The sequence below is a fragment of the Gavialis gangeticus genome, unplaced genomic scaffold (assembly GCF_001723915.1).
Source record: "Gavialis gangeticus isolate Ggan-Ray unplaced genomic scaffold, GavGan_comp1, whole genome shotgun sequence".
Lineage (NCBI taxonomy): Eukaryota > Metazoa > Chordata > Crocodylia > Gavialidae > Gavialis > Gavialis gangeticus.
The window spans coordinates 30,940,063-30,954,484 of record NW_017729026.1 but is presented as its reverse complement, the minus strand read 5'-3'; the positions used below and the strand labels follow the sequence as shown (position 1 = coordinate 30,954,484).

General features: G+C 39.5%; 1 protein-coding gene across 4 annotated transcripts in view; it reads left to right on the top strand.

Moving 5' to 3' along the window:
* Positions 1-14,422, top strand: part of SOBP (sine oculis binding protein homolog) — a 203,009-nt gene that overhangs the window by 38,103 nt on the left and 150,484 nt on the right. For all 4 annotated transcript variants that reach the window (XM_019520136.1, XM_019520134.1, XM_019520137.1 and 1 more), the window contains exon 4: positions 4,695-4,846. In XM_019520136.1, coding sequence (XP_019375681.1) covers positions 4,695-4,846 — 152 coding nt within the window. The remainder of the gene's footprint in view (positions 1-4,694; positions 4,847-14,422) is intronic.

Sequence of the window (14,422 nt, the reverse complement as noted above, 5' to 3'; positions counted from 1 at the left end):
AACAAATGCATATTGTTAACTTACATTCAGCTTGTGGTCCACTGTAACCCCTGGGTTCTTTTCTGCATTACTATTCACAAAGCCTGTCATCTTCTTCACGATGACCATTCCAGATCACTTTATCATCTTCTGGGTGCTTAGAATTAGATTCCTTGATGATATGTTTCATAATTGTTCTGGGTGTTGAGGTCAGACTGATCAATGTCAAACTGTCTGGATCCTCCTACTTCCCCTTTTTTTTTTTTTAAAGATGGGCACTATATTTGCCCTTTTCCAGTAGTCCAGGACTTCATCTAACCTCCATGAGTTCTCAAAGATAACACCCAATGGCTCTGCAATTATCTCAGCAAAATCCTTGAGTAATCTAAGATAAATTTCATCCATCCTTGAAGACTTAAAAAACATCCAGCTTCTCTAAGTAATCTCTAACCTGTTCTTCCCTACTCTATGCTGATTATCTCCTCCCCATCCTTGCTGCCAAATATGCACGTCATTTGATAACTGACCTTATTCTTGAAGTAAAAAAAAGCATTAAATACTTCAGCCTTGTCTACATCATCCATTATTAGAATGCCCCCCCTCTGTTCAGTAAGAGACTTATACTTTCATTTATCTTCCTTTTACTTCTAACATACTTATAAATTGCTTTTTTTTGGTTGCCTCCTATTGTACTTACTCACATGCCACATGTCCCCAAATAAGATGTGCACTTTGTTTTTGGAAGGCAAATCTTAGAAAAAAGATTTTTCCAGCCTTGTGGCTTAGAGCTGAGTTTCTCATGGATAAGATCCCTTGCAAAATGGCTACCAGTTTCATTCTCAGCCTGCAACCTGAGAGCAGCTGTGAAAGGGGAAATACTGGTTGCTGGCTTCTTGCTGGTTGAGAGAAGCCAGCAATCATTTTGTAACACAGCATTTTTATGTTTCTATCCTAGTGAAGAAAATTAGCTACCCCAGTTAAGACATGTACCCCAATTTTGGAGGGTTGATTTTTGAGCAAAAAAATTACATGTGGTATGTGAGTAAATATGGTCTGTCCCTTGATAGCTGCATGGCTTGGCCTTCCTGATTCTTTTTTTTTTTCCCCCTTCATGTCCATACCATACTCTAATGCTAATCCCTAGCAATATTGGCACATTTCTTCTTCTTGAGTTTCAGCTTCGTGAAGAATTCACTGTCTCGCCAGGCTGGTATCCCACTGTACTTCCTATCTGTCTTCTGCAGTAGGATAACCTGACTTTGCATGCATACTATGGACTTTTTAAGATGCAACCGACTCTCGGTATCCTTTTCCTCTTAGGCTTGCCTCAGGATGTTATGGGAGTTTGTTAAAGTTTGCTTTTATTCTGCTGTTCTCTTTCCTTCCTTTCCTTAAGATCTCAAACTCTCAGCAATGAGGCTTCTCCAAAGCATACTCCCTGCCAAGGGTCAGGGAGAGTGTGCTAGAAAAGGTTCTTGCTTCATGGTTAAATTGGTATACTTAGCAGTCTTGCCAGTGTAGTTCTTCTGGTACACAGGGGAGGGCTGGAGGTATAATGGTACTATGCAGACTGGTTTGCTAGCTTCTGCTGCAGTAGTGTAGCCAGGGTAGGGTGAGCAGAGCCCCAGCCTGGGTGCCAAGTAGAAGGAGGCATAGCAGTGGCAGCCCTGTACTGCTGTAGGAACTGGGCAGTGCATTGCCACACTAAGTTGTGTATCTGGGGGACAGGGGCAAATGGAGCGAGTAGAATGGCACTTTCCCCCAATCTCCAGGTAGTCTTTGTCACAGCAGGCACAACCCTACACCTAATATTCCTGTATCTGGTGGGGGGAATGAACAGGGTACCAAGGAGCCCAGCCATGTGGCTGCTGCTGCCAGAGTAGAGCTGTCTTTCATTCTCTTCACCATAGACTTTCTCCCTTCCCTCATGTGCAGAGCCACCCCCTCCCATAGGCAGAGAGAGAAAAAATTATTTGAGGGGGCTAAGCACATGTGCACACTGCCCAGCAGATAAGTCTGTGGGGGAAGGGAAAGGATTGTGGTGGGGGCAGTGGGGCTGGGGCTGAGGAGGCCCTGTACAGCTGGGGCAGGGCGTGGGACGGAGCCGCGAGCAGCTCATTGGGGGCGGGGAGAAGGGGGTGACTTCTGTTACTGCATGCGCCTCAGGAGGCCATGGGGGGGCGGGGGGAGGTGCTCCTAGATCTGCCCAGGGCAGGGAGGGCTGTTGCTGGGAGCTGGGGCAAGAGCTGTGCTGGGCTCTTCCTGGTGGGGGCTGGGCCACGCTGAGCTCAGGGAGGGCAGCAGCAGCACTGGGAGGAGGGTTGAGAGGGGCTACGGTGAATTTTGGGTGGCAGCAGCCCCCCCCATGCTCCCCCCCACCCTGAGTGTAGCCTACCCCCCACCCCTGCTGGAAAGAGTCCAGTGCAGCCCTAGCCCCAGCTTGCAGCAGCAGTGTGCCCTGCCCTGCGCAGATCTGGGGGCACACGCTTCCCATGTCTCCCAGGGTGCGTGTAGCAGCAGGAGCCATGCCCACCGGGCAAGCTGCTCATGGCTCAGTCACACCCCACCCCAACTGTGCAGCGCCTGGCCTCTCCCAGTTTCACTCCCTCCATCACCACTGTGTGCGTGTCCCTCCCCACCTGTGCTGCAGCTGCTGGAAGACTGCGGCCAGGCTGCCTTGCACCCTACCGCTGCTCCGCGTTTTGCGGGGTTTAGTTCTGTTAGCCCCCACCTTCTGCTGCCTATGTCCCTTCCCCACTTCCTGGGTGCTCAATGAGCTTGCTATGCCTCTGCTACGTTCCTAAGTATCCTACCACCAGATAATAACTACCTTTTAGCATAGGCTTCTTGAACTCCTGCATGGCTGGTTGCTATTTAGCCCAAAGTATTTTGATTTCTTCTGATATTAAATATATTACAACATTTATATTATTTTGGCAAATTCCACTCTGAAGAGTAAATGATAAAGGGCCATCATTACAGTATATTAAACACAAATCTACATTATAGCTTGGCCTTAAATATAGTTTTAAAGGTGTACAGTGTGATTAAATCTAAAAGGTCAGTTTTTTACATTGTACAATTTTATTTGCAACTATAAATCATTACACAATTTGTGGAAGGAAAAAAGTTATTAAACTGGCAATATTTATTCCGTTAAGTTGAATAAAATGCAGCACGTAGCCCTGAGTTATGATAGCTAGGGAGAGGAGCCAAATCACTCTACTAAAAATTAGTTTGCCAATAATTTTGTAGAATGATGACAGCATTGCTTCAAAACAAATCCTTTACAGGGGAATGGGATGCCTGCATGACAGACTCTCTGATCCATGAATTCTCTACAGCTCATGCACTAGAAACTGCTTGAACAATTAGTCATTGGGGAAATTTTTTCTAAATCAGACAATGCCTGGTATCAGTGACTGAAAGGTCATACTGTCTAATGGACTGGATATTGGAGTAGAACCTTGAGTTCTAAATCACAGGTTTGCCACTGATTTATTTTATTGCTTTGCACCAGTGACTTAACCATTCAGTTTCCCCTTCTGTGAAATGGGGATAAGAATACTGACCTCAGAAGGGCATTGTCAAGATTTGAAGACACAAAATACTATGTAAGTCTTATTACTTCAGATTTTCTTGCCCTTGGCTATATGAATCCAATTTATGGTGACAACAGCTTTTAAAGATTCAATATATAAGACAAAAAGCATAGGTTAGAACAGCAGGATCTAGTAACAAAGAATATCATTGTGAAAAGGGAAGCTGGATTTTTAGAGAACAGAAAGATTAGGTTAGTACCACAGATGTACTAGAAAATAGTTACGAAATACAGTAGAGGCATGAGGAGGTAGTAATATATGAAGGCAAGAAGAATGGCTTTTTGAGTAGCAAGCTGTATTCACTTGAATGCATTAATATGTTCATCCTAAAATTCAGGGAAATTGTAATGCCAAATTAATGTAATAAAAATTTAAATTTCTACATATATGTCAAAAGAGCTTGAAACGGAGTGAAATAATACTTAGTGAACTAAGATTTTACACAAGCAACTATGTTAAAGCCTGCAAAGTGTCTAAGTAATTCTTACCACAGTGTTGTATATTACCTCTCGCTCAAGTTTGTTATTACGATCGTCTTAGGTAAAACTGCCTCTCATTCTAGTAATTATCTAAATCAACCTAACAAGACTTTTTTTTTTAATTCCTAACATTCTGTTTAGAATCCTGCTTTGGAAGAGCCTTCATCAGAGTAATAGTACAATGCTTTGGTGCAGTTACTTCCACGCATAGTTTATCAGTAAATTGCTGAGCAGGATATCTTAGGCACATGTGATAATGGATTGTAAGTAACGGGAATATAAGAGGATTAGTATATTAGTTTATAGTATTGGTTACTGGTTAGGCACTCTTTTTTAAAAATGATGAAAAGCCTCAAGTATTTTGAGAGCTTTTCAGCAGTGCACCATATTTTAAGCTAATGATCTTTTCCAACCATCTTAGCAGCTCTGCCATTGTACTGAGCCTGATTGGCACAGGCCACCAGGTGCCTAAGGAACAAGCAGCTAATCATAAGCCTGCATATTTGTAGTCACAAAGAGTGATGAAAGAAGATATAAAACAAGTCAATGCAATAGATTTCTGAAGTTGAATGTATAGATATTGGATGGGTTGTTTACATCTGATGTAAACATTATTCTTATATTTTTGTTGTAGAAGATGATGTGTCAAATGTACAAATAATGTGTGCCTGGTGCCAGAAAGTGGGAATCAAGCGCTATTCCCTGAGTATGGGAAGCGAAGTGAAATGTTTCTGCAGCGAGAAGTGCTTTGCAGCTTGCCGAAGAGCTTATTTCAAGAGAAACAAGGTAAGAGAACTAAGGAAAGACATAAACTGCATAGGCCTAGTTCTGATTACGACCCAGGTAGAGTTTCATTTACCATCTGGTGTAGAAGGCATTATTTTGGTTTTTTGTTTTCTCCATTTTGTGTGTTTCCCTCTACCTTTCCATACGTATCATCTGTTGAACTGTCAACCCCTTTACTAATGTGTAACCTGGTTTTTTCAATTTCTCTCAGCTTGATGCTTGAGTTTGATGAGGGTGGATGAATTTAAGTAGACATAACTAGTAATACCCAATAAAATAGTCACAATTCTATCTCTGATCTAAGTACACATGCAACAGTATGGGAAGAATCTTCCTAACAGTTTATACAGAGGTAGGTACGCGGGTCTTAATTTTATTCAGGGGCTGACTTTTGTTGAGCTGAAATCAATGCTAATTTTGCCATTTATTTCAGTGGCAGCAGGATCAGGACTACAGGCATATATGTATTTAGGGCCTGATTCAAAGTTCAGTGAAGGCAATGAGAGTCTTTCCGCTGACATCAGTGAGCTTTGTTTCAGAACTGTAGTTTGATATTTCTAAAGTTTATCTTTAAATATAAACAGTTAAGCATCTATTACTTAAATATTCAGACTTCTTGGCTTGCTGTGGGGGTAAGAAGCATTAAACATATTTGCAATAACTTGAGGACCCTTCCACTCTTAAACTTAGTTTGTCTCATGTTAAAATACTATACAACTCTAATATTGGTCTGGTTTCCCAAAGTCCAATGAAATGTCCACAAAAATGATATAATCTGTAGAGTTCAGTGGCTGAAAATGCCCAGTAGTTATTTTAGGAACTGTTGTTGCCACACCACAGAATGCATCATGTTTTGGGGTTTTTAAAAACAAAAATAAACATATCAGCATTATGAATAATGGACACTATTTGTATAATTGATGCAAATATAGCAATAGCAGTTAGTATAAGTAGTAGAATATGTAATGAGGTTTTGGATTCTAATCACTGACGCAGAAAGCTTTATTATTTGCAAAATCCTTCCTATTTTCCCCTCGTGCTTCAGAACATTCAACGTCTATCTGATTAACAATAATTTAAAAAGCCAAGTTTAACATTTGCAATCTGAAGTAAAAACAAATTTAGGTATTATATATACTTATGGGTTCTAAATGCAAGATACATTGTTGCTGCAATCCTTCTTTGTAAATTTGGGTCACCTCATCCTGCCTCCTCCCCCACCCCTCCAAAAAAGCCTGAAGAATTAGGCTGCAAAAATCAGCAGAGTGGAATTCTAGGGGCAGTCTTTGAGAATCAAGCTCATAATGTGCACTGGAGCAGATAGGCATGTTAAAAATATCACATGAAATCTTCTGTAAAGAGTGGTGTTTATCTCCTTTTGTCTGGTGGAACTATAGTAGGAGTGAAAGAGAGATACTTGAGAGATTCCACATTTTCATATGAAAAATGTATAATTACTTCTCTTTCATGTAAGAAGAGTAACAACATTGGATATTTATGTCACTGATGGTGAAATTCCTGTGTGTGTGTGTGTGTGTGTGTGTGAAATATTCGGGTGACAAAGGATCTAGTTCTTTTTTGGATGGAAATCCCATGGCTTCAATGGCAGACTGACTTGAGTAAGTTAGTAACTAGGAACACAGAAATTGCAAGGGCTCACCCAGCTAAGGTAGCGTTATGTCTGATAGTGGCCAGTACCAAGTGTGTGATAAGAAGGAGCATAAAACCCTGAAGAGTATGATTATGTGAAATAACCAGTCCCCGACAGTCCCTACTGCAGCACTAATCACAAAGTAGAGAGTTTATATTACATCTAAAACAAACGTGCAAAAATGTTATGTAATGTAATTGTGGCTGTTGCCATTATACATACAAATGTTTAATTCTCTTATGAATCCAGGAGTAGTAGGATTCAATGATAATTTGTGGCTAGAAGTTCTCACAGGTGAATCATTCATTGATTGTTGTATTATGAGAATGGAAAAATAGGAGCACCCAATTTACCCTTTCTACTATTCATTCTTAGTCTTAACACATCACTTCTATTCTTTTCCCTAAACTAAACAGTTCCAAACATTTTTAGTTCCTTCTCAGGTAGAAATCTCTTGTATAAGTAACTGTTTTCTTTATATCTCAACACTATAAGTTCCTAATCTTTTTAAGTGCACATTTTCATCTCAATAAATTGCTTTTAGCTTTATTCCAAGAGGTCACTACAGTAGCTGGCTTTCTTTCTATGAATCTGAGGGGTCATTGTGTGTCATGATTTCTCATACATCTTGAGGTACATGGCAGTGTATGGTTAGGCAACACATGGTTACCAGGAACTGAGCTAGCAGAGCAGCCCTTCTTCAAGTTAAACTTAGGAGCCAAATTCTGCCCTATTCCTGTGAGATCCTGGGTTTGCATGAAGGTACAAGAGAACAAAATCTTTTCCACTGTATTTAATTTAGAACTTTCCCGCTTCTAGTCGTGGAGTTAAATATGAACAGGCACAAAGTCCAATACTCTGAGTTTTAATTCTGCTTTTGGATTTAGGCAGGTACAGTAGAATTCAACAGGTCCTTATGCTTGTTACAGCCTAGTGAGTAGAGCAGGACCTTGAGAGACTGAGTGGTAGATCAAAGTAACAAGGGTTGCAATAGTTTCAGATTTAACTGATAACCTTTAAACCGTTATTACTAGTCTAGCCGTGTACCTGTCTTCTCTATGAGTCTAATGTTTATTTGTGTATTTGAAAAGTTATGCCACTCTACACCTTCTCATTTTTCAAACAGAGGAGTAAAATGGTCACGTTTCACTTGCCTTATGCATGTTTTAAACAGCATATCTCTGTAACAATATAGTGTTGCATTACAATAAATATGTACAGCTGCTACATTTCAGGGAGCTGATAGGACGTTGTGGTCATTTCATTTAAGGCTTGAATTTCCTAATGGATTGTGTTAAGCAGTCTTCCCTCTCTCCCTCTGGGTAAGAAATGCTGTAATAAGCATTTGTTTAAAATGGTAGAACTGTTCAAATGGTAAAGAATGAATCATCATTAATGTCTCAAAATGGTACAAAATAATGCTGCAAATTGTACACCTCTTCATACCAATTGCTGCATTTAGAATGAGAAACTTCTCAACATTTAAATTAAGGAAATTGCTTCTGTACATATGGCAAATGCAGACTCTGATCATCTCCTCTCCTACAGATTCCCAGTTTGAAGAAGTTCTGGTATGAAATCAGACTTAAACATATCCTAGAAGGGACACATGCTCTACAAAGCACTAATCATGGGCATCGATTATGAGGAGCTTTTTGCTGGTGTGTATATGTATAATGCAATATTACTTCCACTCCCTCTTATACTATTCCAACCAAGAGCAGCAACAGTCCAGAAAATCAGGGACTGTTGCCAGCCTGTGGAGGGCATGTATATTTCTAAATAGAACCTGGTGTCTTGAGGACAAGTAGGCATCAGTTCTTCATGGCTTTTGTCACAGAGGACTTTAGGAGCATCACAAGTTGGGTAGTCATCCTCCTCTTGTGCTCCAGAAACAATGTACTCATACACATACACAGTCATAGAGAAGTAGGGCTGGAAGGACTTTCAGAGGTCATCTAGTCCAACCCCCTGCTTGAGGCAGGATCATCCCTATTCAAATCATCCTGTACAAATCCATAATCTAAACTCTGCATAAGACTTCCATCTGACACAATACAAGACACCATCCTAAACTGCCAATGGTAAAGTAGGGGAACCATGGCAGCCAGTGTACTGCTTCTGTGAAATGTTGTCTATATATGCTCAAGAGATCCCAGGTGGAGGTCCATGCCCCCCATTTCAGAGAGAGGCAGAAATTCCTACAATCAGTATCAGTCTGACCATGGGGTAAAACATTCCTTCCTAAGCCCAAATCTGGCCATTGCCTTAGCTGTAGCCAACGCTCAATGCCTCTGAGGAAGGCTTAAAAACACCATGACGCATGTAGCAGAAAGTGTGGATGGGGGCAACCAGCAAAGCCCAGAAGTATGGGAAATACCTTTAGTAGATCATCCCTGACCAGTGGCTGTCTGTCGTCTTGAACTCTTCCAGTGATGAAGGCTGCTTGCAGATGTTTTAAAAAGAAAAAAAAAAGCAAAACAAAATTATGCTTTATTGAAAGAGGCAGTGCATTACTTTACTCTGGCTCTGCAGTGTCTGTATAGATCAGGCGCTTCAGCAGGGCTTTTTGACACTTTTATGTAATAGCTGAGTCAATCAGCTAAAAGTGCCAAAAAGCCCTACTAAAGTGCCTGATTTATACAAATGTTGGGTGAGCCAGGTCCAACTAACACACTGCCTCTTTTGGGCATGCACTTGGCTTGGTGTGGAAATGTGCCAAGTTTCAAGTAAAGCATCATTATGCTTTGTTTTTTTAAAGTCTGCAAACTGCCGGAAAGTCTATAACTTCCCTAGGCACTCTATCCCACTCCTTCACTATTCTAACATTGAAGAAGTTTTTCTGAACGATCCTTGCCATTGGTCCATGTCCTCTCTGCATCAAGAGAGAAAAGGTGTTTCCCCTCTTCTTTATGGCAGTCCTTCAAATATTTGTAGACTTATAAGCACCTTTCCCACAAGCTGAACTTGTCTAGTTTCTTCAGCCTCTCCTCATACGACTTGCTTTCCAAGCCCTTGATCATCTTTGTTGCCTGCTTCCAGACTCTCTCTAACTTTTCCATGTCCTTTTTAAAATGTGGAGCCCAGAACTGCACACAGTACTCCAAATAAGGCCTAACAAGCGCTAAGAAGAGAGGTACTATCATCTCCCATATCTTGTACCTGATCCTTTTATTGATGCATACCAAAACTACATTCACCTTTTCATAGACATTAGATTCATAGACATTAGGGGTGGAAGGGACCTTGTAAGGTCATTTGGTCCAGCCCCAAATTTTGCGCAGCTGCATCACACTGCAGATGCCTATACCTATATGCTTCTTTGCTGGTATAGGCACATGTGTACAGCTAGTCAACATTTGGGTGTTTGGGAGTTTTGTGTCTTTAAAGAGACCAGAATAGTTGCCTCATCTGCTGTTTTAATACAAAAGACAAATTTTCCCTTGCGTATCTTGCAGTCATGACAATATAACATCATTTCTTACAAACAGACTGGGATCCAGAAAGAATGCAACTTTTGTAGGAATTACTGAGAACAAAAGAAGAAAAACGTGCATTTTTTTTGTTTTTTTTTTTGTTGCTCCTTTAAGGAGCAATTTTTACCTTCCTGATTAATTAGGAAAGTAAAAATGTTTAGGTTATATCTGCATTAAAAAGGAAAAAAAGAAATTATTTTTCCTGTTTAGTCTACTCTGCATAGTCAAATGTACATAATGAACTACTACATAATGATAACCTGTTGTGTGCAATAATACCAATTAAAAGGAAATGTTGCAGGAAAGGGAGTTTTTCATACTAATGTTTGTAATTGAACAGATTTAGGATTTGGAGCTGTTCCGAAACTCTCTTCCTTATAGATTTCATTCTGTAGACTAGACCAGTATAAGGCTAGGAAACAAGGCAGCCAATAGGGACAAAAAGCACTGGTCCACAAGTTTCAGGATGTCAAATATCAAGAAAAATATTGGATTCATAATTGGACCCAGTGAGTCTGAAGCCTGAAAAGATTAATTTAGAAAATGTGTTTATTGAATCAATGGGTCAGAAAACAAGTTTATTATGACCCAACAGCTCTACCTAGAATGACAGCTGAATTCATACAGGTTATGGGTCTTAGTTATAGATATATTAAAGACTAATTTACTTGATTTGACTAAGGCATTGGAAAGGAAGTGACTGCAGGGTTGTCAGGCAGTACATTATACTTGACCTTGTTGCTGCTTTGCACTGCCTATTTATAATCAGGGAAAAGAAATGATAAATGTTTTTGTTTACAGTGTAATCAAATCTCACTTCTACAAACAAACAAAAAAGCATAAATCAAAAACTAAGAGTAAATTGCTATTTGTCAAGCAGGGAAGTGTAAATGATGATCATTTTTTTTTCTCCTTGCATGGGATACTGATTTGCAGGATTGCTTGTGGATCAGTAGCGCAGATAGCCAAGGTAACTTGACTAGTAGGGATCATATAGCAGTAAAGGCCATGCCTTCCCTTTCTGGCCTGGAGGGCTCTAGTACATTCAGGAGACAGGAGTCAGACATCCATTATGAAATCACAATGCTGTTCTAAAAGACAAAATTCAGCTTTATTCTTCCTGCCCCTCTAAGGTGAGGGGTATGGTAAATGGTATTTCCATTGGAACATTGGAATGAAAAGCTGAAGAGGATGCATTTTGTACTACAGGAATTTTTATATTGGTTGTATGGCAAGAATTATTACCTACAAACTAACTGGGCTATAAAAGGAAAATGCAGCTATTTAGCTCTGAGTTGCATTGCATTGCATAATTTCTTCCATTTTCACACGGTATTTAAAAACAATAAATAGCTTCTAGAGCACATAACAAAACAGTAGTCATCTTTCCTAGAAAACCCCCTTTTTAAAACATTAATGTATATCACCACGTGATTAATACAGATGCATACACACAGGTGCATTAAAAACTCTTTAAAAAAATTCAGGCTTCTGTTTCCCCTCCAAATCAATGCTCAAAACTGTTGGGGGAAATTATGGTATTTCAGGCTTAATTATACAGCCTAACTGTGAATAAGAGAGAGTTAACAATCGGAGTGTCTACATGTTGCCGTATGGCGATGTTGCTACAGTGCCATGCTTTAGTACTTCCTTTTGAAAGTGCTAAAGCATGGCACAGTGCGGGCAGTTACTGTATTGTGCATGCAGTGCATGGGCAGATTTTGCTGCTACGTTGCTGTAGTGGCGTGCTATACCAAGGGAGCACACTGTTATGATAATGTAGCTGATGATCACGTGTAGACACGTGTGATTGCTACATTGCTGTAGCATACTGTATATGTAGGGTGATGTGTAGACATGCCAAACACACAAGTTAAGCTGAAGAATAATTACAAAAAATTGTCTGCTCCTTTTTTCCTTGGCATCTACAAAATTTAATGTGCAAAAATGAGCATCTTTCATAAGAAAAACTGAAATTTGTTTCAAAAGACTTGATACAGTTAATGTCTCCTGACATTGAAAAGCTCAGGTTTTACATCGTTTTCTTTTTTGACAATAGGCTTTGAAATATTTGAGAATTTGAAGAGCAAACTAATATTTTTTCTGCAGATTCACCTTGTTTTAATTAATTGTTGAAAAAGGTGACGGTACAGGTGGTCAGCCCAATTAACGTGGAATTGCCTTTTCTCGGCTTGATAGATTTTTCAGAGAAGTGTAATTTAAAAGGAAATCACAGCCTGCTTCTAGTCAGGATCCTGCTTTACAAGGTGTGTATTATGCGTGTCCATGAATGTTTGTGTGCACATGGGTATGCATGTATGCGTTGTTTTAACTCTGCTGTTCACGCCAGTTTACATTAAGGAAACAAAGGATTCTTTCTAATACTAAGGGGTAAAACAATAACAAACCAAACTATTCCCCATTGCTGTGTTAGGATATACTAGAATAGTGAGAAATAAAAGCAAAGATGAAACTTGTAGAGGAAGTCATTTAAGTATAGGGCACACTGGAAAGCTTTTTGAAGAAATATCTGGGGGGGGAAATAAAAAATTGTCATCAGTAGACTAGTTTAAAAGTTGATGAGATGGTAAGAATATCTGTAGGAGTAGACTGCCAAGGTCTGAGGCAAGTCTTGTGTCACTAAACAAATGGGAGGGCTCAAACAGAAAAATGTGTGGCTATCTTCCTGTAGACCTCATTTGCTAGCTTTTTTTTTTTTTTTATTACATAACAAGGCCAGAAGTATCATGAAATACTTTTTTCCCCCTGAACCAGGGCTAAGGTTCTCCTTGCAATTAGAAAAGGTGAGAGAAACCTCAAATTAATCCATTGATGCTATCAGTTAGCCTCTCTCAATACTCATCAATGCCAAAGCAAAATGCATTAGCATCAGTAACGATGAAATGCACCAGTACCTGAGTGATGCTACCGGTGGCTTAATGAAGGTAGCTGGCAAACTGAAATGCTCATTAGTTTGCAACCTCAATGGACATTTTACTGTCCATCTGCTGCCATTTAATGCCATAAATTTGAATCAAATTCCCATTGTCTGAATTACTAGCAGGTATCCAATCCAATTAAAAGGCGTGTTCACTTTTAATTTTAACCACCATGTAACATTACATCAGTCATGTTGCATTCTGGCCACTTTGGTTATATAGAGATGAATGTTCTAATTATGATTTCAGAATCTGCGGTTTCTTGGACAATGGACATTTGATTCAGATTAACCTACCAGTTTACTTGAGGTGTCCTCACGTCAGTTCCAAACAGCCTCAGCTCTTGCATCACTCTTCATTGCCAGTAATAGGTTTTGTTTACCTACAGATATAATAACAAGGTAATTGCATCATGGCATTCCTGGTTTATTTAGCTTTTCAAGATTTTCATGCACTGGGTCAATGTGATTTAAGCAGTATTTGATATACTCTCAATAGGAAAAAAAATATTACTTCTTCAAAATAAAGTTCAAGATGGGAAGGAAGTCATCATGTCCTGTCTACATTCCCAGGGTGTCTAAAGTAACATTACTCATTCCTATTTATTTTAAATTCACTAATACTGTTTGGTTGGTATTTTAAACCTCTCAGGGAAAGAATCATGGAGGAGCCTTTAAAGGAGGGACAGTATTTTGCTGCATTAAAAAGTTTGGCGGGATAAGATTCATGGTCTGTGTCTTGGACATTTGTTATATCACCTCATGGGATTTTTGATTACTAAGTCTGGACGATACAAAAAGCAGTGCATAACAACAATGCTTTCAGAAAAATGAGTATCTACTGTATACAAAGATGCTTTGGCTCAAATATATTTGAGCTACATGAAGAGAGTTGCCCCATAACACACTGCTATTATCTACATTCCAGTATTCCAACTCACATCAGTTCAGGTTAGTTCAGGCTACCTCTGTATCACATGCTGTAATGCAGTACTGTAACATAGAGCTGTTTCCATTCTGTCAGTTCAGGTTCAAAATGGAAAATAGTGTTTACTAGTATGATAATTTGAGGCATCTACTAATATTTGAATTTAATTTGCACAGAACGCATTTGATGCTATACTCTCCATGCATAATTGTAATACCAATAACAGCCAAGTAAATAATGCGCTAAATATTAAATTAGATATTCAAATATGATATTATCTTAAAAGTAGAGTAAGGTTTTGTTTAATACACTTGTTAATGTGTCACTTGGCTCATTAATATGTATAAATATTGAAAGAAATTGGTTGAACATTGTGTGTGCGTGCGCGCGCACACACACACACACACACACACGAGACTCCCCATGCCTGAAGAAGGGTGACCACCCAAAGCTTCCTAAGAACTTTTACCCAACTACTCGGTCTAATAAAAAGATATCACATCTACTCAAAGAACTTTGCCATCCGTGTGTGTGTGTGTGTGTGTGTGTGTGTGTGTGTGTGTGTGTGTGTGTGTGTGTGTGT